This window comes from Pteropus medius, unplaced genomic scaffold, assembly GCF_902729225.1.
Source record: "Pteropus medius unplaced genomic scaffold, Ma_sr-lr_union100, whole genome shotgun sequence".
NCBI lineage: Eukaryota > Metazoa > Chordata > Mammalia > Chiroptera > Pteropodidae > Pteropus > Pteropus medius.
This window is the reverse complement of record NW_024342467.1, coordinates 17660815-17687146: the sequence shown is the minus strand read 5'-3', so window position 1 is coordinate 17687146 and position 26332 is coordinate 17660815. Positions and strand designations below refer to the sequence as shown.

The following is a 26332-nucleotide window of genomic DNA, read 5'->3' as shown; positions in this document are numbered from 1 at the left end:
AAGTTCTTCACTTATTTATGTCAAGTGTGGTTCAAGCTTGGGGTTACATTGCTCAACATTCTCTCTCTCCCCTCCTTTTTCCCTCTTTTCTGTTCTTGCCCACTTCTAAATTCATTTCATTTTTTATGGAGAATAATTTAACTCTTCGTTATCTCTTTTCAATCTATGCCTTTAAGGCTCTTCACTCCCTCCTTCACCATCCCTGTCTTATCAAATTATTTCCCCAATATAGTTCCTTAGAGGAAATTTATTTCCATCTGGAAAATAAGTTTTTTTTTTTCCATTTTGCCACAAGTATAACACACACTAGATCAAAAGAAGGGAGAGAGGGAGGAAACAGTACATCAGCATCTCAATAGATGGTAGAGCCATTATCTGTGAATTTTTTATTTCTTGGAACAATCACTGATACTAGATTGTAAAAGGGAAATTCATCATAAAGATACAACAGAAAATTTCATGGACAGTTCCTAAATAAAAAATGAATTGAAGCTAGCAAAATGATAAGGTTGCTTGTTTTTGCCAATATGGCTTACAGTTCTTCTAGACGTTTTAGCCAATGTAGTAAGACATGAAACAGAAATATGAGCCATAACTATTAGAAAAGAGAAGAGAAAATTATTATAGATGGTATCTATGCTTAGAAAAACAAAAATAAACCAGGAAATCATCAAAAAAGTAAATGTTTAAGGAGACAGACTGTTGAGTAAATAAACTAGAGGACTAGCTCTCTTATATTCAACAATAACAATTTAGAAAATATCTAAAAATGTAGTCTATGATCAAGAGTGGGCAAACATGTAAAATGCCCAGAAAACAAACTTACTAAGAATTTCCAGGACAAAAGAAAATTAAAACTTTACCGAGGAAAATAAGTCTTGAACATATGGGAAGAGCTTTTGGTTGGCAGGTGGCAGAAATCTAACATAAACTATCTTGAAGTATGCTGTCGTCATTCACAGACCTATGAAAGAGCTGTAGATCTGGGGATCCAAGGGGTGAGAATCAGAGGCATGTTGCTCTTTGGACTCCTCCTCTCTTTTCTGCTTTCCGTAGGGTACTAGCTTTGTTTTCTGAGGCTCTTTCCTGAACTGGGATGTGGTTACTAGCATTAGCAGTCTTGCAGGAAAGAAAGGGCTCTTCCTTTGAGTTTTAGTATGAAAAATACTGGAGAAGAATTGTGATTATACAAGCTGGGCCATATACCCACTCCTGGACTATATCAATGAAGTCAGGGCCATAGAGTAATATAGCTGAAAGCCCATCAGACTCACGTGGAGTGAGTAGGCGGGGAGGAGATGTTCTCAAAATAAAGTGAGAAGGGCCATCGTAAGTATGGAGGAAAAGGCGTTTGGGTTGATAAATGCCACGGGTGTTCCATAGAGAAAGGACCAGGCATGTACCTGAATGAGAGCATGATACATTGTTAAGATGAATTTTTTTTTTTGCTAAATAAATTGAGCAATTAATTATGTTTTTGTTAAATGTCATCTTAATTTCTAAATTGGAAAAGATTTCTCTTCAGAAATTGACAAAGTGATTTTAACTAAAGTTTTCTTAGAGACTTGAGCAAGAATAGCCAAAAAGAGAAAGGATGAGGTCTTGCACTATCAGATATTAATGGATATTATAAAGTTATAATAAGTAAACTAATATGATCCAGATATTTATTTATTTATTTTTAAAAGACAGGTTAATCTAACAGGATAGCTAGAAAAAACCTCTAATGTATTTGAGAATTTAGAATTGTCATCACAAATCAAGTTGTGGTCTCACATTTCCATAGGGGACCCCTCCAAACACCTTGATGTGTAAGAGATCTGAAATGGAGTTAAAATCTTGAATTTTATTTTTTTTTGAAACTGCAGGAGATAGAATTTCTGAAAAGTGTCTAAAACCAAGAATTACTATAGTAAAAAGAACAGAACAGAGCCTATGTGGCTGATTTAAAAATATTCAAAACATTATTGATACTTTACTTTTTTTTTTTTACTATCATTATTGTTTTATTTTAGTGAGAATAAAACTCTTCATCTGGATTTTATTAAGTTCATCCCTGACATCTGTACCTGAGCCCGATGTTCGTACCTGGTGGAAATTTTAGGCGCCTTATACTCCCAGAAAGAGAGGATACCTAAAAAATTCCCAAGAATTTTTTTTAAATTTGTCTGGAGAATTAAATCTCTTCTTTCCTCTGCGTCTTGTAGGACTCTACCTTCTCAGCTTCTGCCGGCATAATCTTTTATTTTATTTTTGTAAATCAGGAACAGCATTGATAAATCACTTGTCAGATTTAAATGGAATTGCCACGACACCCTGGCCTCCTGCCAGCAGTTTATCAGGCTGCCTGCATCAGACACACTTCAAAATGAATCTGTGGTTATTTCAAATTCAGATTTTTCTCATCTCATTTTCTTGCGTTCTTGTCTTTTCTCAACCCACTAAACTCACCTATCATTATTCATCTCTCCCTGCAGCCTGAAATTCTTTTTTTAAAAGAAGCTGCAAACTTCTTTCAGACAAGAGGACTAAGCAATGTCAAGGTTCTCCCTAGTAGCAAATGGGGTGTATCTTATTTCTTATGTAAAAGGATGTCTGTTTCATAGTGAAAAATGTGGAAAATTCTGCTCGACCATACACTGTGTGTATGTTTATTTGCTTATAAATAATGTACAAACAGTATGATGTATTTCCCTGAGTCCTGGATCAGGAGAATGAGAATTTTGGGTCAAAGCAATCTGTTGTTTCCTAACTCTATGATCTAGGCTATCTGACCTCTTGGAGCCTTAATGTCCCAGTGTTCAATAATGTTTCCATAATACTTACTTCGAAGGGTTGATCTGATGATTAAACAGGTAACACGGGCGAAGGTATCATGACAATGCCCAGCACATAGCAAGTACTGAACAAACGTTCATTCCGTCCAAACACGAACACTTGTCCTCTTGATAAGCTCAGTGGTAGGGACGCTGCTACCAGAGTGTATGACTTGGAAGATTTATAATCAATCTGGAGGGTGCGTGAAGTCCACAAAAAGTTGTCATCGTGAAGAGAGGGTAGAGGATTTATGGCAGGGGCAGAAGGGAGATGACAGGAAAGGAGAATTTATTAGGTAGTGCGTGGGAGTTGAGAACAAGTCAAAGGGCGGGGAGGGGAGGGGTGGGGGCAGAAGCAGATGAGACGGAGCAGGCTGAGCGGAGCTGCTCATCTGTGCACCTGAGCCACATCATTTTTGCTGCCCCGAAGGCTTAGTGTGTCTATGATTTCCCTCATGGGGTTTTAGAGTTTATTGAGAGAGACCTGCGTGACTCTATCTGTTTCCATATTTTTGCTTCTATTTAGTCAGAAACATTTCATGCTTTCAAAATCAGCTTAAAATCAATCCGAGCAGGGGAATTTTCATTTCCATTTCGTCAGAGCAGACCCATTCCAGTGTCCCTGGGGTGTGCTCTGCTCATGTTTGTGGAGAACCAGAGGAAGGGTTCTTTATCACTCACTCAGAGTTCAAAGAGGAAAGTGCCCCACAAAGCTCACATCAAATTGAGCTGGGATGAGCCGTGGTGGGGGGGCTGCCATGATCCTCCTAAGGCAAGAATGACTAGCAGATGGGATTCTGGTTGTATTTCCCAGGACGTAAAAACTGTGGAGACTCTCTATATTGGGTACCTCTGGAGCCCAGCTTCGCATCCTCTTGGCCCACTCTTTAAGCTCTAGCTATGCTGCTTTCTGCTGATTTCCATCTTGGGGTATTCTCTGATGAAATGAGAACTGCCCCACAGTCATTCATCATAGACTCAGAAGAGCTAGGGAATTTTACTACCCTGTGGGGTTACCCTTGTCTGAGTGATCAGAGCCTGCAGATAAATGCTCCCCCTTTCATTCTTCAGGAAGATAATTTTGAGCATCACCCACAGCTCCCCTGAAGATCTCTGACAGCAGTGATACAAGGAATGGGAGGGAGGAATGAGGATTATTTTGTTCTTATGAGCTAGCCACACTACTTGTGAAGTGATATAGTGTTACTTGAAAGGGGCCTTGGATTAGCTGTAAATGTGTATTGTGAACTCTAGGGTAACCACTAAAAAAACTTAAAAAAAGAACTTTAACAAATATGCTAAGAGAGAAAGTTGAATCATATCAGATGCTCAATCGAAACCACAAAAGACAGAAAAACAGTAGAAGACAACAATAGAAACAAGAAACAAGGGTAGCAAATAGAAAACAGTAATGAATATGATAGATATTAATTCAATTATATCAATAATCATTTGAATGTTAATGGACTAAATATACCAATTAAAAGAGAATGCCAGAGTGGGTCAGAAAACAAGACCCAACTGTAGTTGCCTAGAAGAAACCCACTTTAAAGATAAAGACTCATAGGTTAATAGTAAATTGATGGAGAAATATATACCATACTATCACTAATCAAAACAAAGCAGGAGTAGCTAGTTATATTAATTTCAAATGGAGCAGACTTCAAAGCAAAGAATATCAGAGATAAAGAAGGACATTATCTAATGCCACTGGATATGGTTAGGCTAATTACAAGGGAGCTTAAGGGATGCAACAGATGTTGGTTTGACAGCATGAGGACTTTGATATGGCTAAAGGGTAATTTTAAAAAAATTCGTGCAAATACAAACTGAATATGTATCAAAGAACTTATTTAACTCATCAGTTGATGAAGAAACCAGTAAGATGTTACAACTGGTTTGAAGGAGAACCCAGTAAGCAGATGAATATACAATTCTATCAGGGATGCGGAAGTGAATTTGCTTAAGGTAAAACTGGCAACACTCATCATATCTACAGGGCAATAATTAGTTGCATTCCATTGGACACAATTTACGTTTCTATTAACAAGAATCATTTGCATTACTATCAGTTTTCTCCAATTTACAGAACTAAAGTAGCTCCAAGATAATGAAAGATGGAGATAACCAAGATGGATGGATACCTATGACACTTTTTTGCCCATTTCAAAGTCTTTAACCATTTTTCTTGACAACGTTTATGGAGGGGATGAGAATGAAGGGGTAGGGGAAAACGGTTTTTCCAAACACTGGCTCTAGTCTGAACCAGTCAGTAGCTGCCTTGAGTTTTTCTGCCTCTCCAAAGCTTCTTTACGGCAGGAATGGTGTGATAAAGATTTCTGTGTGTCTTTAAGCGTCCAGAGCTCTCAAGTGCTCAAGGCTGTATTGGGGGCACAAACCTAAGTCGCCTTTTGTGGATGGTCGGCATGTTTCTGGGAACTCAACCCCAGGCATATCCAGCATTCTTAAGTAGTTTCATGCTGTGCTGTGTTGTTCACCTAAAGCAGACTGTTGTCAATCATTTACCTTCGGAAAGAGATTGAAACAGAAATAAGCAAAAATCTCCTCATAGCACCCCATGTTATATCAGCTTCCTGGATCTCTTTGGGGTTTGTGACTTAGGGCCAGGTTACAGGTGAGGCTGCGCTGAGGAGCTGGTGTTATAATTAGATCCTCATGGATGGAGTTTAAGTTCTGCTTAATTATGGCTTTTATCAAGTCAGATAACTGGCTAAAACACTCCAGGACGGGGCTGAAGCTTTGATAGACTTTCTTGAAAACATTAATTATTATTTTAGTCTTCTTATTATTTGGGTTTCGTGAAAAGGGTCATTTTCTCACTTTATCATGCTGTGAAAAGTTTTATCTTACGATGGACTCATTTACCGAAATATAGTATTCTCATTTGAATCACATATTTCTCATCTGCGTGCTTCTTCTTCATGAATATGGAGAGGGTCTTTGTCTCTATTTTCCATCTTGAAATGCAGCTTTTCAGAACGTGGTTCAACTATGAGCCCGTAAATTGCTCTGCCCCCAGCTTTTTCCGCAGCATCACAGTCTACCTGGCCGCCTAACAGCAGCCTTAACCCGTCTTGACACTTCTCTCCTCTTTATCTTTCACGCCCACTCGCTCACCAAATCTGATCTATTCCACTTGCCTCTCTCCTACAACTACCCCTTTCTCTCTGTCTTCATTATCACCGGGCTTTTCTGTGCCCCTCATTTTCTCATGCTTTCTACTGATCACCTTGGCTCTAGGCTCATGTACATCCCCCCGCTGGTTCTTAACATTTTCTTGAGCAAAGACACCCTCCATCTTAAGAGTTAGAAAACAAAACAAAACAAAAAACACAAATCACCAGCAACCCCATGAGAGGTTAAGAGAAATGCAGGCCATTTCCGGTTTTGAGTTTCCCAGAATACTAAAAAAACTGAAGAAATGCCAAATAGCTTATAAAAATTGTAGCGTTTTAACTGTTCACATTGAACAAGTTAATTTTAACATGGGAGAAGTATCCAATGCAATTATGCCTTTCGCAAGATAATTAGAGGATTTATTAAAATACCAATTCCTAATGCTTTATAGATGGCACATTTGGATATGGGGAACACCTTTATATTATGTGATAAGCATACATGTAACATTTAGGAATGCATTTGGCTACAAACAACCAAAGACCTAAGAATGTAATAAGTAGGTATTTATATGTCTCACATCAAGAAATCTGGAAATGGGGAGACTGGAGAAGCTGTTCAACTGTGCTGTCAGGTACCCAGATTCTTTCCGCTTTTCCACTTTTCCATCTGCAAGATGTAGGCTTCTGTCATAATGCTTGCCACCTCACGGTCACAAGATGGCTGCTGTAGCTCTAACACCATGTCCTCCTTCTAGCAGGAAGAAGAAAGAAAGGCAAAGGGAAAAAAAGGAACAGGCAAAGTTTAAAAACAAAAATGTTTTTCTCCTATTGAGATGTTACTTTCTTATTCAGAAAGAGGCACTGGCCCCGGGAATTTCACCAGCCACAATTGTAACATACGGTTAGCCGTAGTAGTAAGGGAGGCTGGAAAATGGAGTCTGTTTTCTAGCCTCTTTAGAAGAGGAAGGCACGTGAAAGGGGAGTTGGGAATGAACGTCAAGTGAATCCTATTTACAGCTTCTACCACAGTCTTCTTTTAAACTCGACAGTGTATCTTTGTAGCTGTTGGTACACCTTCCGGAGGTGTTATCACATGTCCATTTGGGATCCCTAATGGAGAGATAGCTTAGGTCACGTGACCCTTCTGATTCGCTAACTGAGAAAATGCTGAAAAAGCTATTATGTGCTTTTACGTGAATTTGTACTTTATTACTCACATCTATGTGTATTTAAAACTCAAGTCATATGTACGTAAGACTTTGTGATTTTTTCTACAGAGCAGGTGGATCCGTGGGCCCCTGCCTGTAGCCCTGCTGTTCCTTGCGGGCTTACTATTCTGCGGCATGCCAGTTTCCTTTCTGAAACACAGACATGGTCAGTCATGTCACCAGGACCTTGCTTAAAAAATCTTTAGTTCTTTTTTGCCTACAGAAAAATTCTAAAATGATTAGCATTCGATTCAAGGCACTTTACAACTGGCCCAATTAACCTTTGGCCTTAGTTCTGGTCACTTTTCCCTCTCACTTCGCTCCTGCGTTAACATGCTGCTTGGTTAGGCCTCCCGGCCTTGGCTTGGATTGTTCGCACTGAACATTATTCTCTCTCTCCCCTGCATTCTGCAGATCTGTTCCTGCTCCAGGCCCCTGTCAGACTTCATGTTGTCTGCGTAGCTTTCCCCAGGGCCCTGAGGCGGAGTGGGAGGGCCCTGCTCTGCCTCCTAAAGCACTTTATTTGCTCCTTAGTTATGGTGCGTTTACCATTTATTGTGATTTCTTATGAGTTGACTGGTTCCCAAGGGAAACATTCTCAATCATCTTTCTGTGTCTAGAACCCAGAATAGAATCTGGCATATTGAAGGAATGAATATGTATATACTGAATGAATAAATGAAAGTATAAAGGGAAATGGGCAGGGAGTCGATTGTAAGGCCTTCACTTAGATTAAATTTAAGAAAACGGACTGCTGCTTGTTCTTCCTCCTAGAATTAGACCTTTGTTAATGGGACCAGATCTTATTAAGATATATGTTTAATACTTTAAAAAAGCTGTCTTGTATTTTAGAGAGGTGGAGGGGTCTGTTTCCTGCCACTAATTTTCTCTTGATTGACACGAAAGCAGTTTTTATGTGGATACCCCAAGGGCCTCAGTCATTACCATGGCGTTGAAAAAATTATTTGCTGACCCATGGGTGTCCTGGGTGAAGGTTCACGGACCCTAGTGAGGTTCTCCCCTCTGTGTGTGAAGTTCTTTTGATCTTAGTGACAAAGCTGTCTTTCAGGCACAAAAACCAGGGCGATTTCTGTTGCAGGTTGCAGGACACTGGTGAGTGTCTTGGGAGGGCATCCCCATGTGCATACAAATCTATTTCTCCCCACCTGTCACGTGCATGTGAGTTAGCTGACACTGCTCCTTACTCCTCCATGCACACCCCCTCATGCCCCAGGAAGAGTCTTTGTGTGAGTTAGAAAAAGGGGCTCTCTCTGCATGGATGGGGGATGGACGCAGCTCCATGGGTGTGTGGCTTGGCGACCTGAAAGTATTTTCGTGCAAAGGTAAAGATAAAGATACCCTCTGGGAGGAGCATAACCAGCAGGAGCCAGCACTACCTGGGCGATGGCGATGGTCATGCCCTCAGGCTCCACTCAAAAAAAATTGCTCCTAGCTTCTTTTATAACAACTAGCTACTTATTTATTTACTATTTATTTATTTGTATTTTATAACAACGTTTAATTTTAGAACAGTTTAAGATTTACAGAAAATCTGCAAAAATGGTACAGAGTTCCCATTTATCCCATACCCAGTTTCCCACTTACGAACCTCTTATGTTAGTGCGGTACATTTGTCACAATCAGTGAACCAATGTTGGTACATTATCATTGACTAAAGTACACACATATTCAAATTTCCTTAGATTTTTTTTCTTTTCTTTTTAGCTAATGTCCTTTCTATGTTTCAGGATGCCATCAGGATGCCACAGTCCATTTAGTCATCACATCTTCTTAGGCTCCTCTAGGCTGAGACGGTTTATTTAGACTTTCTTTGTTTTTCAAGAACCTTGACGGTTTTGAGGAGGACTGGTTGGGTATTTTACAGAATGCCCCCTAGTTGGGATTTGTCTGATGTTTTCCCCATGATTAGGCTGGTGGTTTTAATAGGTTTTATTATTATTTAGGTATGGTAAGGCCAACAGATCAGGGATGACGCCGCTGAAAAGATTGTTAATATTCCCAGATCTCGAAAGAGGGGGTACATGTTTCAGGGGCCCGGATTGTGAAGGCCAGGTAAGGGAGAAGATTGGGAGTGTGGACTCTGGTTTGGTTGGTTTGTATTTGAAAAGCTAGCCACTGGGAGAGGACTCTTCCTGAAGAGTTGAGGGAAGGGGAGAGACGGGAGATGTGAGAGGCAAGAGGCCAAGGCCAGGTGACTCAGGTGCATCGTTGGGTTGTCCAGAATAAGGCATGGCTGGTATATGCACGTAGGGCAGACGTTAAAGCATCGCATTTACAGAAGTTAGAAACGTGCTTATTATACTGGGGTTATGTGTTTTGGAGAGGAAGACCACAGAGGTAAAGTGCCATTTTCATCAAATCACAGGTACATAATATCAATGTAACTTATCACTGTTGATATCAGCCTCGATTACCTGTCCGATCAGGCCCTAATTTATGACATCACACCCGTTTCATGTCTTCCATGAACATTCATCTATGTTTGAAGTCTTTGTGGACTAAGATATCAGTAAATATGCAGTGTAATATTTCTTGAGTCTTCATCTTCCAGAAGAATGAACCTGCCCATAGTGAGTTCTCATTCTTAGAATTGGGGTCCTCTTTGGCGGGTGGGTGACTCTAGAATGGAGTCCTGAAAACTTGGGCCTGAGGCAAGCTGATTTCACAGGGGAGACATATCTGAACATCCTCATTGTTCTCTAAAATGCCAGTTCTTTGTATTGAATTTGTATTGTTCTCTAAAAGGTAGTCTTTCCAATTGCTGAATAAATATATAAGTAAATACCCATAGCTGTATTAGGAGTTAAAATTGATCACCACTGAAATGAGACAGGATATATAGTTTCCATAACACTTAGCTATGATTCAAAATATTCAGAGTGTTAGCCTATTGCTGCATGTAAATGAAAAAGATTTTGGTTATTCCATAAGTTGCCTGACCAATATCTTTTTGGAGTCCTCTGATATTAGTGGAGATCATGGGGATATAGACATTTCTCTAATCTGCTTTTGAAAATCCTGAGTTGGACAAGGCAGGACATGGAGTGGGTTGGTAATTTACCTCTACATCTTTTTTTCCTCATGCCTCAGGGTCTAAGTCACAAAACTGTCTGTGGAACTCTCTCATTGACGGGCTCACGGGGAATGTCAAGGAGAAGCCACGGCCAACGATTGTCCAGGACCCTCGACCACCGGAGGAAATCCTGGCCGATGAACTGCCTCAGCTTGATAGCCCCGAAGCCTTGGTGAAGACATCCTTCAGGTTTGCTGGATTGCAACTCAATTCGATTTTTCTTATTTGCTTTTAAAGTTTTTCATTCCGGTTGGATGAATCATCAACGTGGCCAGCAAATAACCTCATTTTTTTTTTTTGCACTGAGTAAATTAGAATTGATGAAGGCGCATTGGAATTAATGCTAGCTGGACTTCTGGCTGGATTTCCTGAATGTAGTGAAGATCATATCAGCAGTTAAGTCGCTGTTGGTATTTAATTGGTATTGGCATTTAAATGCTGAGGCAAAGGATTTACTGATGTTGGCAATTTGAATTGGATTAATGAGTCTTTTGCTTCAAAGGAGGATGACGCATGGCGATAAGTGCTCAGAGAAAAAGCACATGGTGGGAATTAATTCAGCCCTGTGCCTTTAGAGGCTCTTGCTGGGGGAATGTTTCTAGTCATAAGAAATGTGAGAGCTGCTGTCTCATGAAAGGAAGCGAGGATCTTGTGTGGATTCCCAGGTGTCTGTTTACTGTGTTCTTGTTCATTGTTTAGTCCTCTTGCATCTTCCTGCTAAAGCCTCATATTTTCATTCTGTATTGAAATCCACTTTCATCCTGACTCTGTCCCTTACCTTGTCACCCGTATTAAATAAAAATCAGTCTGGGTATGGATGAGGTGTGTAAAAGTGATTTTTTTTTCCCCCAATGGGTCTTTCAAATCCACTTTTAAAATACACAATAGTCTTGGTATCAGAAGTTCAGATTGAATGATTTTGCCAGTCTGCCTTCCTCCCCTCCTTTCTCTCTTGTTACTCTAATTTTTCTTCTTTCCTCTTTCTTTCCATTAGGTAATGTTTTCATGCTCTCCACAGGGCTACTAGAATATACAAATCTTGCTTTTCTCCTCCCATAAGCAATTTTGACAACTGTTGGGGGCCGTGAAATATATTTGAAAAACGTACTTTCTTTTGCATCCAGGTGATGCGTGTAACCACTCAGTGAAAGCCATTTTATTGTGTGAAGTTCTGAAAAGGAGTGACGAATAGGGGTTTGGATTTCTTTATATAATGTGACAGATGCAGTCGCGAAACGAGAATTGCAAGGCAAATGCTTTTATGATTCCTGATATGGATTTGGTTACTACACCATGAGATTTTAAACAAGATAAAACCCACTCGTGTAGAGAGGGGTACAGTCTGTGTACTTGGGGCTCTCTGCCAGTGACCGCGGTGGAGGAGGGGAGGAGACTGGTTGGCGTTCTTGGTCTGCGTGTTCCCATCTTGGAGCGTCTCTGTGGCGTCAACCCCTTTACATACAGTCTTCTTATAGCTACTCCTTCCACCCCAGACCAGGTCCATTATCTTCTTCAATGAACAGCTAGAGAGTTGTTACGCCAGTGGAAAAAAACATCTTGTCGGCTGGCCCAAATCCATTACTGTCATTCCATGTCTTTGCATTCCTTCAGTGCTCTTTAATAGAGAGAATGTACCGATGGCCATGAACTTCATTCGATCTGCTACTTGTATTATGTGTCAATGTCTTGGGTTCAGAAATAGGTTACATCATAAATGTGTTAAGGTCAAGACTGGTTCCTCGCAACACTTGGTGCAGTAGGAACAACACAGCAGGTGGACATATGCCAACCCGTCAGCAATCTAAAAATCCATTCGCATTGGCTTTTCATTTATTAGTCTCCTTAATACAACTGTGTGCTATTCTGGAACTATCCTTTTTTTTCCAAAGAAGACAGTTGATTTCATTGGTAATGTTAGAGGGTGAATATTCTCTACTGTGGTTGTCACTAGCTGTGGTAATCACCTCAGCTGTGAGATTTGTCGCATGTAAGTTATTATGAGCAAAGTACTGAAATGCGAAACAGTTTCCATATCAAGAAATAAATTCGAGCGGAATCAAGGTTACCCTTGTAATAATGCCACTTGTTTTCTGTACATCTTGTGAATTGCAAAGAAAGGAATGAGTTGTAGCTGGAATTTATTTATTTATTCCTTCCTTCCTTCCTTCCTTCCTTCCTTCATTTATTTATTTATATATATTTATTTTAAATGCCAGTTTATTTTTTTATACTACATATACATAATTTTTAAAAAACATTTTATGTTTTTATTTTTCCTCTTCCCCTATGGTAATCATTAGTCCATTGTCCATGTCCATGAGTCTCTGTTTGTCCTGTTTATTTGTTGCTTTTAGGTTTATATCCCACGTATGTGTTATCATGTGATTTATAACCTTTTCTGTCTGGGTTATTTCGCTTAGTATGATTATTTCAAGGTCCATCCATGTTGTTGCAAATGGCAATATTTCATCTCTTCTTATGGCTGAGTAATATTCCATTGTATATATGTATCACAGCTTCTTCAGCCAATCATTTATTATAGGACGCTTCGGTTGCTTCCATGTCCTGGCCACTATGAATAGTGCTGTGTGGCTGGATTTTAAATAATGCTGAGAGGGGTATATCACTCCTGTTCTCCCCATTTCACTCAAGGAGTGAAAAAACCGGAGAATTGCCGATTCCAGCGTTAGTGACTCTGGGAAATCCAGGAGGAATAAACCTCAGGGGTACATCAGTGATTGATGCTTTCAGCTTCTGACTGAAAGTCAGAGCCTCTTAGCCACCCTGCTGTGTGTGTGTGCAGCGAAAAGGCAGAAGGCAGGTGTGCGCAGTGTGTGTGTGTGTGTGTGTGTGTGTGTGTGTGTGTAATACGTTTATACACACAATGAAGGGATCTGGGCATGTGATTGTTGCCATCTGGCCCTTCTCAGTTCTGGAGGGTCTTGTTTGCTGCAGAGGAGCACGTGGTTCACGAACTGGCATCGTCTGTCCTCGTAGCCTCTCTGTAGCTCTGTTACCCTGAGCAACGCAGGATAAGGGATGGCGCTGGTTATTCCCTTTTCTTTCTCCTCGTTCACACTTGGAGGACATTTAGAATCTGGGGCCGCAAAATACGGTCATCAGCCTTTTTATTAAATAAGATCCGAATCGCAATGACAATAAAAGCCCAGTGTGCCAAAATATCAGGAAGTCCAGTCTTTTCTTGGGGTGCTTCTCTCTAACTGTCCCCAAGGATCCCCAGGCTTACTGACGGTGGTTTAAGAGTCAGCCCCTATCGTTCTCTGCCTCCTGCCCCCTGCCAGGGAAATGGGGTCTCACGCTGAAGGTGGACTTTCGACCTCAGTGAAGTTATAAGTCTACATCACTGGTCCGGATCTCTTCTTTCTTGGGATGTCGCCTCCTGCTGGCTTCTGTCGTCCTTTGCTGTACCTGGCCTCAGCACCACCACAGTTTCTCAGGCATAGTCTAACCATGTTGATCCTCAAAAGGAAGGCCTCGGATGCTTCATTCCACTTTCCCTAGAAATCTTTTCTAGTTCCTTACAAGTATACGGAGACAGTTATACCTAAGCCACACCCAGGACAAAATGTGTACACCTGTTTGTTTTATATTTGCATAATATGTTCATTCGAATAATTCTTTCTAGATCAAAGGTACAGTGTGCCCTAAAGGTAGATTCTATTCTCTATTCCCAAAGGTATGAGATGTCTATCGGTTTATAAATGGTCTTTTAAAAAATTTTTCTAAAGTTTTTATATTTAGTCTCCCCCAGGCTCCCTGTTATACCAACAATAACAATAATTAGGTATTCGTATGTTGTGAGGCATGATCTTAATAACTGAAAGATGATTTTTTATTTTAGAGATGAAGAAACTGGCCCAGAATGGTAGAGCCTATTAGTTCTAAATGAATTCAAACACAAATAAGGACAATTGCTTATAAATAGGTGGTCACCAATGGCAGAAGCTAGGAGTAGCTTTCGTAGACTTTAGGTCCTACTTAATCTTCATCAGTCCCTGGAATCCCATTTCAAAAAAATATCTCATGTATAAAGTCACATAAAAAGCATGCTTGTGTTGCAAATGCAGCTTTAAGAAAATATCTCTTCCAACCAAACTGCCATTGGTGGCCAACACTATTTATGTCAGTTAGCTATAATGCCAGAGGGTATAGCAGAAGGTGAGAATTTGACACACAGATTTGTGAAAAAGAATTCTGAAAATAAGAGGCATCGTGTCTTTTTCCCGAAGGTTGATAGTTGAGGTGTGTACAAGTGTCGTCTCAACTCTGCGGACGTTTCTCGACACTGTCCCCTCTAGCCCTTCTCTTTGCAGGGCTGTGGCGATGAGGCACATGTTTTGTGTCTTGGAGCAGACTTTTGGGAGACAGATACCAGTGCTTGAAGGGAGGGGTCTCCTCATTCCTTTCCATGGGCAAATCCCAGCCAGTGTCGCTAGAGAGTGACACAGTTTTGTGCTCTGTTGTACTGTGGACTTCAGTCTTTGCTTCTCATGAAAGGGATATTCCGAGCTTCCCAGGTAGGACAATTGGGCTTCTGGAAGTGGCTGTATCGGACTTTAGTTTCAATTCTATTACCACCGACAGATGCTTCATCTCTTCGAACGTCTATTTTCTTAACCGTCACATCGGAGGGCGAGACAAGAACGGTGGTTCTCAAACTTAAGTGCGCATCACAGTTACCAGGAGGGCTGTTAAAAGAGATTGTTGGGCTCGCCTCCAGGTCTGGGTGGATACCTGTGCCTTTCGAAGAAGCTTCAGGTGGTGGTGATGCTGCTGGTCCAGGACCCTTGGAGAACCACAGGACTAGATGATATTTAACGTCCCTTTGAACTCTGAAATATTTTGCTGTTAATTTGAACAGATCACTTATCTAATCCGGCCTCAGTTTTTCATTTTTGATATAGGAATAAAGGTGCCCACTTTCCAGGGTTGTTGGGAGGATCTGAAAGAGGTAATATATGCGAAGGAGCCAAGTATCTGGTACCCAGGAAGCACTCAGTAAGAACTCATTTCGTATTCCTGCTTGGCACTCACTGGAAACCTTGCCTGCCTTTGAATGTATACGCACGGAGGAAATAGGATCAGACTTGGGTTTTGTGGCTCCAGGTGCAGACACTGTGGATTCCGAAAGCTCACTAAGCCTCTGGCATGCAAAGTCTGCTTTCAGAAAACCTTGGACTTTTGAAAAGAAGAACGTTAAAACCATAACTAAATAAAGAGACTCCTGGGTCTGGAAAGTAGGCACTCCTGGGAACTGCACCCTAGATGCCTGTTTTCCTTGATCCTCATGACCTGTCCCTTTGAACCTGTGTTTGGCTCAGGCTTTTCCTAAAAGAGATGAAAATAAACTGAAACTGGAGCTTAAGGAAGACAAGTCCAGCCAGTCTGATCAGTGACAGGAATCTTAATACCCGCCACTGGGGACCCGAGAGAACAGGAGAGAGCTGGCTGCCGAGAGCCTTTTCTCTCCCCAGCCTCTGCTGTATACCACGTGCAAAAGTGAGACCAGCCTAGATTATGCTGAATGTCAAGGAAACCAGTGTTTATTGAGCACCTGCTATGTCAAGAACTGTACATTCATTTGCTCATTTAATATCCCCAAGCCCTGGCAAGGCGAGTAATGTTATCTCACTTGTACAGCTTAGGAAACGGAGGCTCAGAGCGATCAAGCAACTTACGCTGAGTCACCCAGCAGGTGGCAGAGCTGGAAATTTCAACCCAGTCCACCTGGCTCCAAAGCTGTGACCCCTTCACCGTCTTGTACTGCGGCCACATCACCTTGGCCTTCATGCTGCTTCTGGTCTGCTGCTGGCGAAATAAGATTGCGTGACCGGTTCTGCTAATTTGCCTGAGCAATTTGGCGATATATCTAGTTTGATCCTTTTATGAGACTGACCCTGTTCTGTGACACAAAATCCTTTTTCGAGTCGAAACTTAGGTTTTTACTGAACACACCCCTTTTGGATAGGAGCCCTTGAAGGTAGTGTTTCTCAGTCTTTATGTCCAACAACTTCCTCGGCGGATCCTGTTAAACTCAGGTCCAGATTCAGTAGTCTGGGTTGCAGCCTGTGAATCTGCATTTCTGAGAAGCTCTCATGTGATGCGATGGTCCGAGGACCAGCCTCTGAGTAGCGAGGCGGGGGCTTTGGAATACCATAGGCGTGCATTTGCAAACACTCCTCTAAACTATGTGATTCGAGTCATAGTTTTGGGCCTGAGTTTCCTCATTTTACAAATGGAGACAGGAAACAACAACACAGGCCTTGAGAACTGTTGCTAAGAGTCAGGGGGCTAATGGATGTGACAGCCTTTACTTCCTTTTCTCCCAGTTTTCAAAACCCTGTTTAGGAATGAATCGATCCTCCATGCCTCGACCCCTTCTTCTGTGCCTGGGCTGTGTAATGAGCCCTCGGCTGCAAATATCAGCCCCGTGGGTGCTTCGTAGGCAAGGCTGGCCACCGACCTGTCCGCCTTGGACAGTGGTGGGGATTCTGAGGCCATCTGGTGCATCGGCCGTCTTGGTTACTTACCTTGAAATGTGTGACTTCCAACCTAGGTTGAGTTGCGAGGTTTTGATAATTTTGCATTTGGAAGAAGAGCACTCTCACTCCTTAGAGAATCACCGGGGGCTTGATGAGCTTCTCTTCCCATGTCGAATGGACTTATTTGGGCTTTGGCAAAAGCGTTCCTGTTTCTCTACATAGCTCACTAAGAATATGTTGCGGAGAGCAGAACTGTATTGAGCCAACACCCTCGGCTATAGATGAGATTAAGGCCTTGTCAGATCCCATTTAATGGAGTGTGTTTTCCATGCAGAATTAAATTGTAGAACTCATCCTCATTGTGGCTTTTGGCAGCCATTTTTCCACCAGGGGCTGCTGCCAAGAAGCCAGTTTCTGACTTGATTACTTTCAGGAAATATGCAATCTGGCTGATGATATGGTGTGTCGTGGGGTGGCATCCCCTGCAGCTTCAGACCCCACCCCGGGATGAGTCATAGGTTAAAATTCCCAATTAGCTCATGGGAGGTCTGGTCACACATCTTTCTCTATCACTGTGTGTTGGGCGCCCACTGGGAACTTTGGGGACACCTTCTTTCCTGATTTCATGCTGCCTCCCTGGAGTTGACATTTTCCCCCTCTAGCCTTTGCTAATCCAGATCAGTAGAGCTTTCCTCAAGGTTGCTAAGGGAAAAATGAAAGAATGAATTGTGAGGTTCAGAGGAGTTTCTATTGCCATGTTGGCTTCCCATAAGGGAAATAGATGACAAAGCATATATCATATAGACACCATTCCTCTTGCATTCTTCCTGATCCTTTCATAGTGTTTCGGGAAAGAGGGGGTTTGTATCAGTGGTGGCCATGGGAATGCACTTCTCACATCTTCGACTATGGGGAGTGTACTTGACCGTGGCCCCAGCTTCTACGTCAGGAAATCTGTCGCTGTGATGGCTGAGGCTGACTTTCCTGAGGGTACTCTGAGCCGATGATTGAGAGTGTCAGGGATGCTAAGGCTAGTTGTTCCCGGGAGACATGGGACTCCATTGATGGTGACATTGACTCAAGGACTCCCTGCTGGCCTTGCCGGACTTTCTTTAGAAGACACTGTGGTCTGAGATACTCCTGCGTAACCTTCCTTCCTTCTTTCCTTTACGGGGAGTCAGACCCGCCCCCCAGCTCTCCCAGCCTCTGTGGCTCCTTCCCCATGTCTCTGATAGATGTCCCCCGATAAATTCCTTGCGTTTATGATCCTGTCTTGGCAATGCTTCTCCAAGGACCCAAGCTGACACAGTTTCTTGCCACACTGTGATTTTTTGCCGGTCCACCATTGCCAGCTCTGTGCTGTGGGCACAGCTTGAAGGCTTCTGCCCTAGATACCCTGGGCCAGTCTCTCTCTCTGATTTTATATTTTACATTTGATGTCGTGTCTTCTTCATGGGCTCTCGTGAGAGGTAGACATGGCGTAGGCTTCAGTTTTCTTTAGGATCTTGTACTTTTATTGCTTATAAGAGAATTTGCTGAAGCTTTGGAATTAACTAAAGAAACTGCAACATAAGAGGGGGGAATTTTAAATCATACCCCCAAAATGACTGTTTTTATGTCCAAGGGAAGTGAGCCAAAATGTCGAACACTGCGCAGACCACTTCCTTATGGACACCCTCTGGTTGCCAGCCACAGACCCGTCTCCAGGGCTAACTTCCCCTAGAGAGCGCATCCTTCTTCAAACCAAACACATTCTCGCCTGGCTTTTGGGGAGTCCAGCTTTCCACCCTAGGAACGGACTTCCTCTGAGGCGTCCTCAACTTCTCACCGCACACCCCTCGGAATTACTCCAAGCGGCAGATTTTACAAAGTCTAAGTGATTCGTTGTAGACTAACCCCACGGGGAGGAGTGGGGATCTTCATGGCTGTCAGGCGGGAGAGGGGAGCGGGGGGCCTCCATCTTCATCTCGCCACCAGTGTAAAGTGTGGGTCCACCTCCCCCTGCTTCCGCTTGGCCGCGGGAGGCCTGAAATGTGTAGGGAATCTCCAAACGAAGGAAGTTCTCCTCACCCCAACCCCCCTGCGGTGCTTTGCATTCCACTGGGGTCTGGTTATGATTCTCCTATGGTCCTGGATTAGATGATCCCGACTTTAGCTATTTTTTTCCCCATGTCAACCTCATTGGCCAACTTCCACGTCATAATCCCAAGTCAGAAATAGGTTTGGCCTCGGGACCTTGGGGGAACATCCAAAGGGCCATCCAAACCATGCAGAACCCATGAGACAGCATGGGGAAGCCAAAACCTATCCTCCTCCTACTTAACTCTACTGGCCACTGAGTTTGCTTGAATGTAGACTCTGCAGTGAGTGGGTGGATGTCCCTCTGGAGAGAGAAGAGGACACACAGGCCTCACCCCTGTCCCTCTTCTGTCCCAGTTTCCCTTCTCCCTGTGATCTCCTAAGTTAGAAAAGCTGGCCCTTCTGGCTTTCCACTTCTGCACGATAACCTCCTTCTTCCCAGTACCAGGCCTCGGGCTAAAACGTAATGGTAAAGAGACAGCTTGGCCTACTGATACGGGAGCTACACTGGGAAATAGCTCGAAAGCACCATATGTTATCCCTTACAAACTTTTGGTGATGAATGACTTTACTGCATTTGTGTTTTTGCAGTAAAATTAAGATACTCTAAATAAAAATAAAGCAAAACCCTTTAAAACTGGGCCCTTCAATAATGCAAATCTAGATATCCCTTGACTGGTGATTGGTCCCTGTCCTTTTCAGTGGGGGCCCCGGTTACGTTATTAACTTCATGGCGATGTGACCCTGTGTTTTACTCTGTAGAAATGTTTGTTCCCACTTACGGCATTAGAACCTAGCAGGAAAGGAGAAAATTCCTTTTTATTAGAATTCTTTTAGTACCATATCTCTCTTCCTACTCAGGTGCACATCCTGCAGCCACATCCTGTGCCAGGCATTGGAGCCATGTAGAGTGAACTGGACCAGCTCACGCCCCACCCCCCGGACCTTGCATGGGTCGATGAACGTGTTGAGTGACATTTGGTATAACCATGAAATAGACCATCCTGGATCCTGGTAGACATAAAAGGGAAGGAAAGGAGGAATGTAGCAGGTTTAGGAGGCAGGTAGACATGGCATATGTTGAAGGGACCGTTGGATTTGCATCTAAGGCATGCCAAAGGGAGGCAGTAATGGAAAGGTAAAGTTGGGACCAGGAAGCAGGGCCTTGTATACCACAAGAAGGTTCAGTTTTATTCCATGGGCCGAGATCTTTGGAACTTTTGGAAATCTTTGGGGAAGCAAAACTAAGATTGCATATTTTTTTAAATTAAGTTACAGAATTAAGAATTATATTTTCATGCCTCAGCCTCTGACACATAGAGCATCAGAATGAAGGTTTCCTGGCCTGCAGCAGAGACGAAATAATGGAGCTGGAGAACAGCATGGGGTCTGAACACCTAGGCACCTGGAGGAAGAGCATGGGCGATTTGGGGATAAAACTTGTGAAAATATGTTTTTCCACATGGATTGGAACAGAGACTATTTTTTATTACTTCTAAGTACAGTTGTAGCTAATTGTTATTGAATACAGCCCCATACTGTAACCTGGCTGTTCTCCATTTATCGATTACTGTTAAATGCAGACAGAAGTAAATTTGCTAGGATGAATTACCTCCAGACCCCGGAGGTCAGTGTAGTTTGGGAAGATTGTTATTTGAATAAGACTTCAGATATGCTTGTCCTCGTTTGGAAGAGGTGATGATTCTGGCTCAGGTGATGGGGCTTAAGCCCTTGGAGGCAGGCACAGGTGGACTGCTCAACAGTGTGACTCGTGTGCTCCCTGCCAAGTCAGAAATTGGAATATGCGAATCAAAAGCAAACTTGGATTATGGACCCAAACCTTTGATCTGTTTGTCATTTTCATTCTCTGAAAATGGTCCAGATTTAGAATTAGAAAAGGGTGTACGAAGAGGAGCTGAATTATATTTATTAAATTATGTGTTCCTCCAATGTCCAGCTGATTATTCTGTCCTTGATTATGTCTGGCCATGTCAGGGTTGAGTTTCCTTGGCCATTAAGTTTCTAAGGGTAGCACTGAACCAGGCTGTCATGTCAAGCTCTAAGCCAACTTACCCATATTCAAGGAATGCTTGTGCATTTGTTATTTAAAAAAAAAATACTTTTGGCAAATTTTAAACCTCCAGAAAAGTTGCAAGACTAGTAAAACGAACAGCTGTCTGTTCTCTACCTAGAGGGATTTGCTTGCTTGTTATCAAATCTGTCATCTATCTATCTATCATCTATTGTCTATCATCTTTATCTTTTTTCTGAATCTTTTAACCCTAGGTTGTAGACCTCATGACTTTGTATCTTTCTTTGGTGGCCACAGTATAACTACCAAATTCAGGAAGCCTAATACTGACATAATGCTATTTTCTAATATACATCCCATATCCAGATTTCACCAAATGTTCCAATAATGTCTTTTATGGCCTTTTTTTTCTGATCCAGGACCCATTTTGTTATTGTGCCTCTTTTGTCCCCTTTAATTCGAAGAGATTTTCCAGCCTTTCTTTGTCTTTCGTGACAGTAACATTTTGAAGCAGAATGTTCCCCGATTTAGGATTGTCTGACTGCTGCCTTGTGCTAGGATTCCGGATACTCTTGTTGACCAGAATACTGTGTAAGTGACGTGTCCTTCTCAGCGTGGCAATAGGAGGAGGGTTGTTGGTTATCCCATTACTCATGATGTTAACTTCGATCATTTGGTTAAGGTTGGTTCTCCCAGTGTGTCTGCTATAAAATACCTTCCTCCCTTGTGTAAGTAATAAGTTATCTGCAGGGAGAAACTCAGAGACTATGCAGATAACCTCTTTCCTAACAAACTTTTGTGCAGTGGTTTTAGTGTCACTTGATGATTTTTCCTGAATCAGTGGTAATTTCTAGCTCTTTCACTCCTTCTGCTTTATTAAATGACATTTGACTATAAGTAAGAACGTTCACTTTTCCTTCCCCTCTCCCTCCCTTCTAGATTTTAGTATCAGCACAGACTCTGGATTCTTCTTTCATTCAATGTTTCTTCATCTTACCTGGAGCCCAAGGAGGTTGTTCGTGAGAGAAAGCCATAAAGGCCAAGCAGAGGGTGGTCCTTCATTCAAAAATGCATCAACCCTGATGGGCGGAAATAAGCTTCGACTTGGAGCGTGAAGAAGTCTATCAACAAATCCAGGCTCGAATTCCCTGCCCTGCTCGTGGGGGCTCCTTGGGGTCCTCTCACTGGGTAGAAGGCAGTGTCTTCTCCTGGACCCGCTGGTGCCACTGAGATTATAGGGAATGGCGGAGTGGAGAGAGTTGCGAGGGGTGGGTTGGGGAAGCTGTCACTTAGCCAGAGAAAGGAGTTCGAATGTATCGTCTGGACTTTTAACTCGGTCTCCAGGTCTTTTCTCCTTGCCTCTGTCTGCCATGTAAGGCTGCTCCCTGCTCCCTGCACCTGCTGGCCAGCGTCTGATGACTGTGCCTCCCACCGAGGTCCAAACAGTTGCCTCCGTCTCATCAGCGAGGGCTATCGTGAGAGCTCTGACTTTAGACCAGCTCCGCTCCTTGCCTGTGACCCTGAGCATGCAGTTTAAACTGAGCCTTAGTTTCCGTATCTGTGTAATGGGATTAGATATTCTTTTCCTCATGGGATACCTGGGAGGAATTGATGAAGTCGTGTGTGTTGAGCCATGAGCACTGTGTTTGGTGTCAGCAGGTGCTTTATTATTGATAGGTGATGTGATTCAGCATTGGCATCCTGCTTATTAATGTTCTTGGAAGAGGTGCAGTTGGTCCTAGGCCCTGAGCTGTGTGAAGGAATTGACTTTATCTGGCTTGAATAGCCGTGTTCACATGTCCCTCAGCACTGAGTAGCTGCTCTAGGACCTTTGAAGTACCCTCTCCCTATCTTTAGTTTCTAACATTTTCCTCTTAATCCTTGTCCAGTCACATTGCATGTAATAATAGCTAACCTGACTGGAGGTTCTGTGTCAAGCGTTTTTCTGCATGCTTTATATGTGGTAATTTATTTCTCATGAGATAGGTCTTTATTTTACAGATGGAGACACTGAGGCACAAACAAGTTAACTTATCCAAGGTCATATCTCCACTCGGTAGATCTGGGATTCAAAGCCAGGCAGTCTGGCTCCGGGACCCCCATTGAACCGCATCCAGATTTAACCACCAGGCCACACTGCCTCCCTGGTCTAGCATCGAGGAGTAGGTCCGCGTTCTCCGGTTTTGTTGCTGGCATGGACCTGCTTGCTCTTGCTTCCCTACCACCCTGAGCCAAGGCTGGGTGTCAGCATCACCTGCTTCCTTCATTTCCTGCCATTTCCTCGTGCTTGCTGTGGACTCTTCTTGTATTACTGACCGGCCTCCTCCCTTGGGCTTCATTCCTGCCTGTGCCTTTCTTCTATATAGTACATTGCTCAGCCTATGAATGCAGCTTTAGCTGCTGGGCTGGAGAACTAGACAGCCCTTTTAAGACTTATGGCTTTCCTGGCTGTGAGCCATACTTCCCGTCGTTCCCTTCTATGACCTAGTCATCAGCATCACCCTGCAGTCTCGCCAGAGCCCCTTGTCTCCAGTGGCTGTGGACCGTAGCGGTACGTGCTGTGCAGTATGTGGATGTAACAGAGAAAGGGAGTTTAGAACCAGGGCTTGGAATCAGACAAAGCTGAATTTATATCCCAAACTCTGTCACTTACCACCTTGAGAAAGTTACTCAGCTTCTCTTGGCTTCCGTTTTCTGCAAAATAGAAGTAGTGATGATGGGAAGATGGAATGAGAAAGTGTTTGTACAAACATTTAGCATAGCAACTTCTGCAGTCTGAGTCAGGTTGTAGTCTAGGTAATTATACTGTGTCAATGTCGGCTTCCTGGCTTTGGTAATGTACCACAGTGGTGTAAGATGCTGTCAGTGGGGGAAGCAGGGTGCTGGGTACATGGGAACTCTCTGTGCTGTATTCGCAGCTTGTTGTGTGTCTATAATCATTTCAAAAAAGGTTTACAGAACATTTAGCATAGTCTTTAATATCTATTAATTTCAGTTATTAAAATCGTAAACTATCACCTGGAATTCTGTTGCTTGGCTCAAGTCCAACTTTTTGAGGGGTGTGTGTGTGTGTGTGTGTGTGTGTGTGAGAGCGTAGCCTTGGCCATCTCTAAGAAAAAATAGACCAAAGTCTAAAACTATTTCCCTTTTCTAACACATCGAACAATGTCAGTGACATCACCAGCAACCACAAGTCAGTTTCCTTCGTGCTGTAATTTCATCTTCTCCTGGTTGAAAAACTTGCCGTTTACCTTACTAAGTGGTCTCTATTCTCTTCAGATTTATCATCTACCTTCTGTTTCAATGGTTCTTAGCCCAGGCTGCACAGTGTACTCTCGAGTGATTAAACCAGCATCCCTGGGTGCGGCCCAGGCAGCTGTATGTTTTAAAAGCTTCTTCGGTTATACCGAGTCCCACAAGCCTGAGACCCACCGCTTTGTCTGCGGTGCAGGCTCCCTCTGGTGCCCCTTCCTGCCTCCCCTTCATTCCCCCACATCTACATCCCTTGGTATGTGCCGCTTCCTCAGGGCACAGTTTTTCTAAGGACTGTTAAGGCCTTTCCGGACCATAGCCGGGAGATACAGACTTTGCTCCTTTCTTATAGTATTTATCTGGAACGGGCGTCGAGAGTTTTGCAATGATGACAGAATGAGCTCTTCCACCCTGCGAGATGCCATATGTCCACGCCATTTAAGATAACTGAAGTGTCACCAAATGTCCCTTATGTTGTCTTTCTCCAAAAGCCAATTCAACAGAATGTAGGCGAATTGCATGTTTTCTTTTGGGAATGTGATATGTGGAAGTTTTCAAAAGCCTGCGAGGCACTGACTATTTTTACTTACTGTTTCAATGGCTGACATGTTTTCACCATCTTCTGGATAAACTGACTTCGAGACGGTGCCTCAGTTTCTTAGTCCCCGGTCCTCCTTTCTTCATCTTTTTCAAAATGAAATTTTGTCATAAAAATAATATGTTTACCTGAAGAACATTCGATAAATGGTAAAATTTTAAAAAATCCCGAATATAATTTCTATTATGATTTTGGCATCCTTCCTGAAGTCTTTATATCTATGCGTTATTTTTATAGTTGTAGTTATGGTATAGATACAATTTTGTATCCTTATTATTTTTTTTTACCGAACATTTTATTTTAAGCCTTTTTTCATGTTGCCTCATAAGGTGTGTGTGTGTGTGTGTGTGTGTGTGTGTGTGATCTCCAGGCATCTAGATATTGCCATATTTTAAGCTGCATCCTTAGGGTAGGTAAACAGAAATGGAAACACTGGTTCGAAGGGCTTCTTTCCTCTTAATAAACCACGTTGCAAGAAGAGTCTCGAGTCGCCCCTTTCGATAAGGCTTCTTCCAGCAATTCTAATCAACACTGAACCCCTTAGATTCAGTGCGATGGTGCTCATTTCTCACAGCTTTGAATCGACTAGTATTATTATTTTTTTCAAGGTTGTCTACCCCTTCTTTAAATCCCTATATGGTTCCTATGCTCATGGTTTTCGTGTCTTTTGCTGACATGCTACTCATGGGAGTGATGTAGTCGCTTTTTATTCTGCTCCTGGTAGGTGTCAATATCATTCATCTTTTACATGTTAGCTAAGTGAGGTTCAGGAAAATTAAGTGGCTTGCCCAAGGGCATGCAACACAGAAGCAGCAGAACCAAGAATAAATTTGCATCCTTTTGGCTCCAAAGCTTTTGTGCTCTCCATTCCCCTTGACTCCCCGTCTGGAAAAAAGAGAGCACAGAGCATGGGCTCATGAGTTGTTCCTGGGGTGAGGAGCTGGGGGCAAAGGAGAGCAGAAAACTTGTGCCCAAGAAAGACTTCATGAAGATTCTTGTCCTCAGGGAACTTACAGTTCAGTGGAAGAAATATCAAAGTAAATCGATAATTACCGTATGGAGCAGTAGCATTTATTTTACTTATTAAAATATTAGTTGCTTTATATAATATTAGAATATAACTAAAACAAATGCTATCATAGGTTATAAAAGAGAAGGACATGTTTACAAACAGCCTTAGGAAGATATAGACGATATGGAGAAAACTGCACGTAGCAGATGGATGAGTCTGACATTTGTATCCACCTGTGAAAAAGTCACTATAATCAAGATAATGAACATACCCAGCACTCTCAAAATTTCCTTGTGCCCTTTCATCATTCTTCCTTCCAGCCCTTCCATACTATCCACAGTCCATCCCCCAGCAACCGCTGATTTGCTTTCTGTCACTATAGATTACATAGATTTGTTTGCATTTTCTAGAGTTTTATATAAATGAAATAATACAGTATGTATCCTTTAACAAAATCTGGCATTTGCACTTAGTATAGTTATTTTAAGAGTCACCCATGTTGTTGCATGCGTCAATAGATTATTCCTTTTAATTGCCAAGTAGTATCCTATCATGTGGCTATCCCATGGTTTGCTTATCCATTCAGCTGTTGATGGAT

At 42.5% G+C, this 26332-nt stretch overlaps 1 protein-coding gene and 1 long non-coding RNA gene across 9 annotated transcripts in view; both read left to right on the top strand.

Moving 5' to 3' along the window:
- PDE1C (phosphodiesterase 1C) overlaps positions 1-26332 on the top strand; it is a 446101-nt gene that overhangs the window by 125367 nt on the left and 294402 nt on the right. For 7 of the 8 annotated variants that reach the window (XM_039862680.1, XM_039862678.1, XM_039862679.1 and 4 more), the window contains one exon: positions 10276-10447. In XM_039862680.1, the coding sequence (XP_039718614.1) occupies positions 10276-10447 (172 nt within the window). Of the gene's footprint in view, positions 1-10275; positions 10448-10593; positions 10804-26332 lie in introns of those variants that run through there. The other variant, XM_039862686.1, reaches the window with a different exon arrangement.
- On the top strand, positions 12829-25336 carry LOC120602421 (uncharacterized). Its single transcript, XR_005652750.1, has 3 exons — positions 12829-13053; positions 23930-23957; positions 25052-25336. It is a non-coding gene; the product is annotated as an uncharacterized LOC120602421 (long non-coding RNA).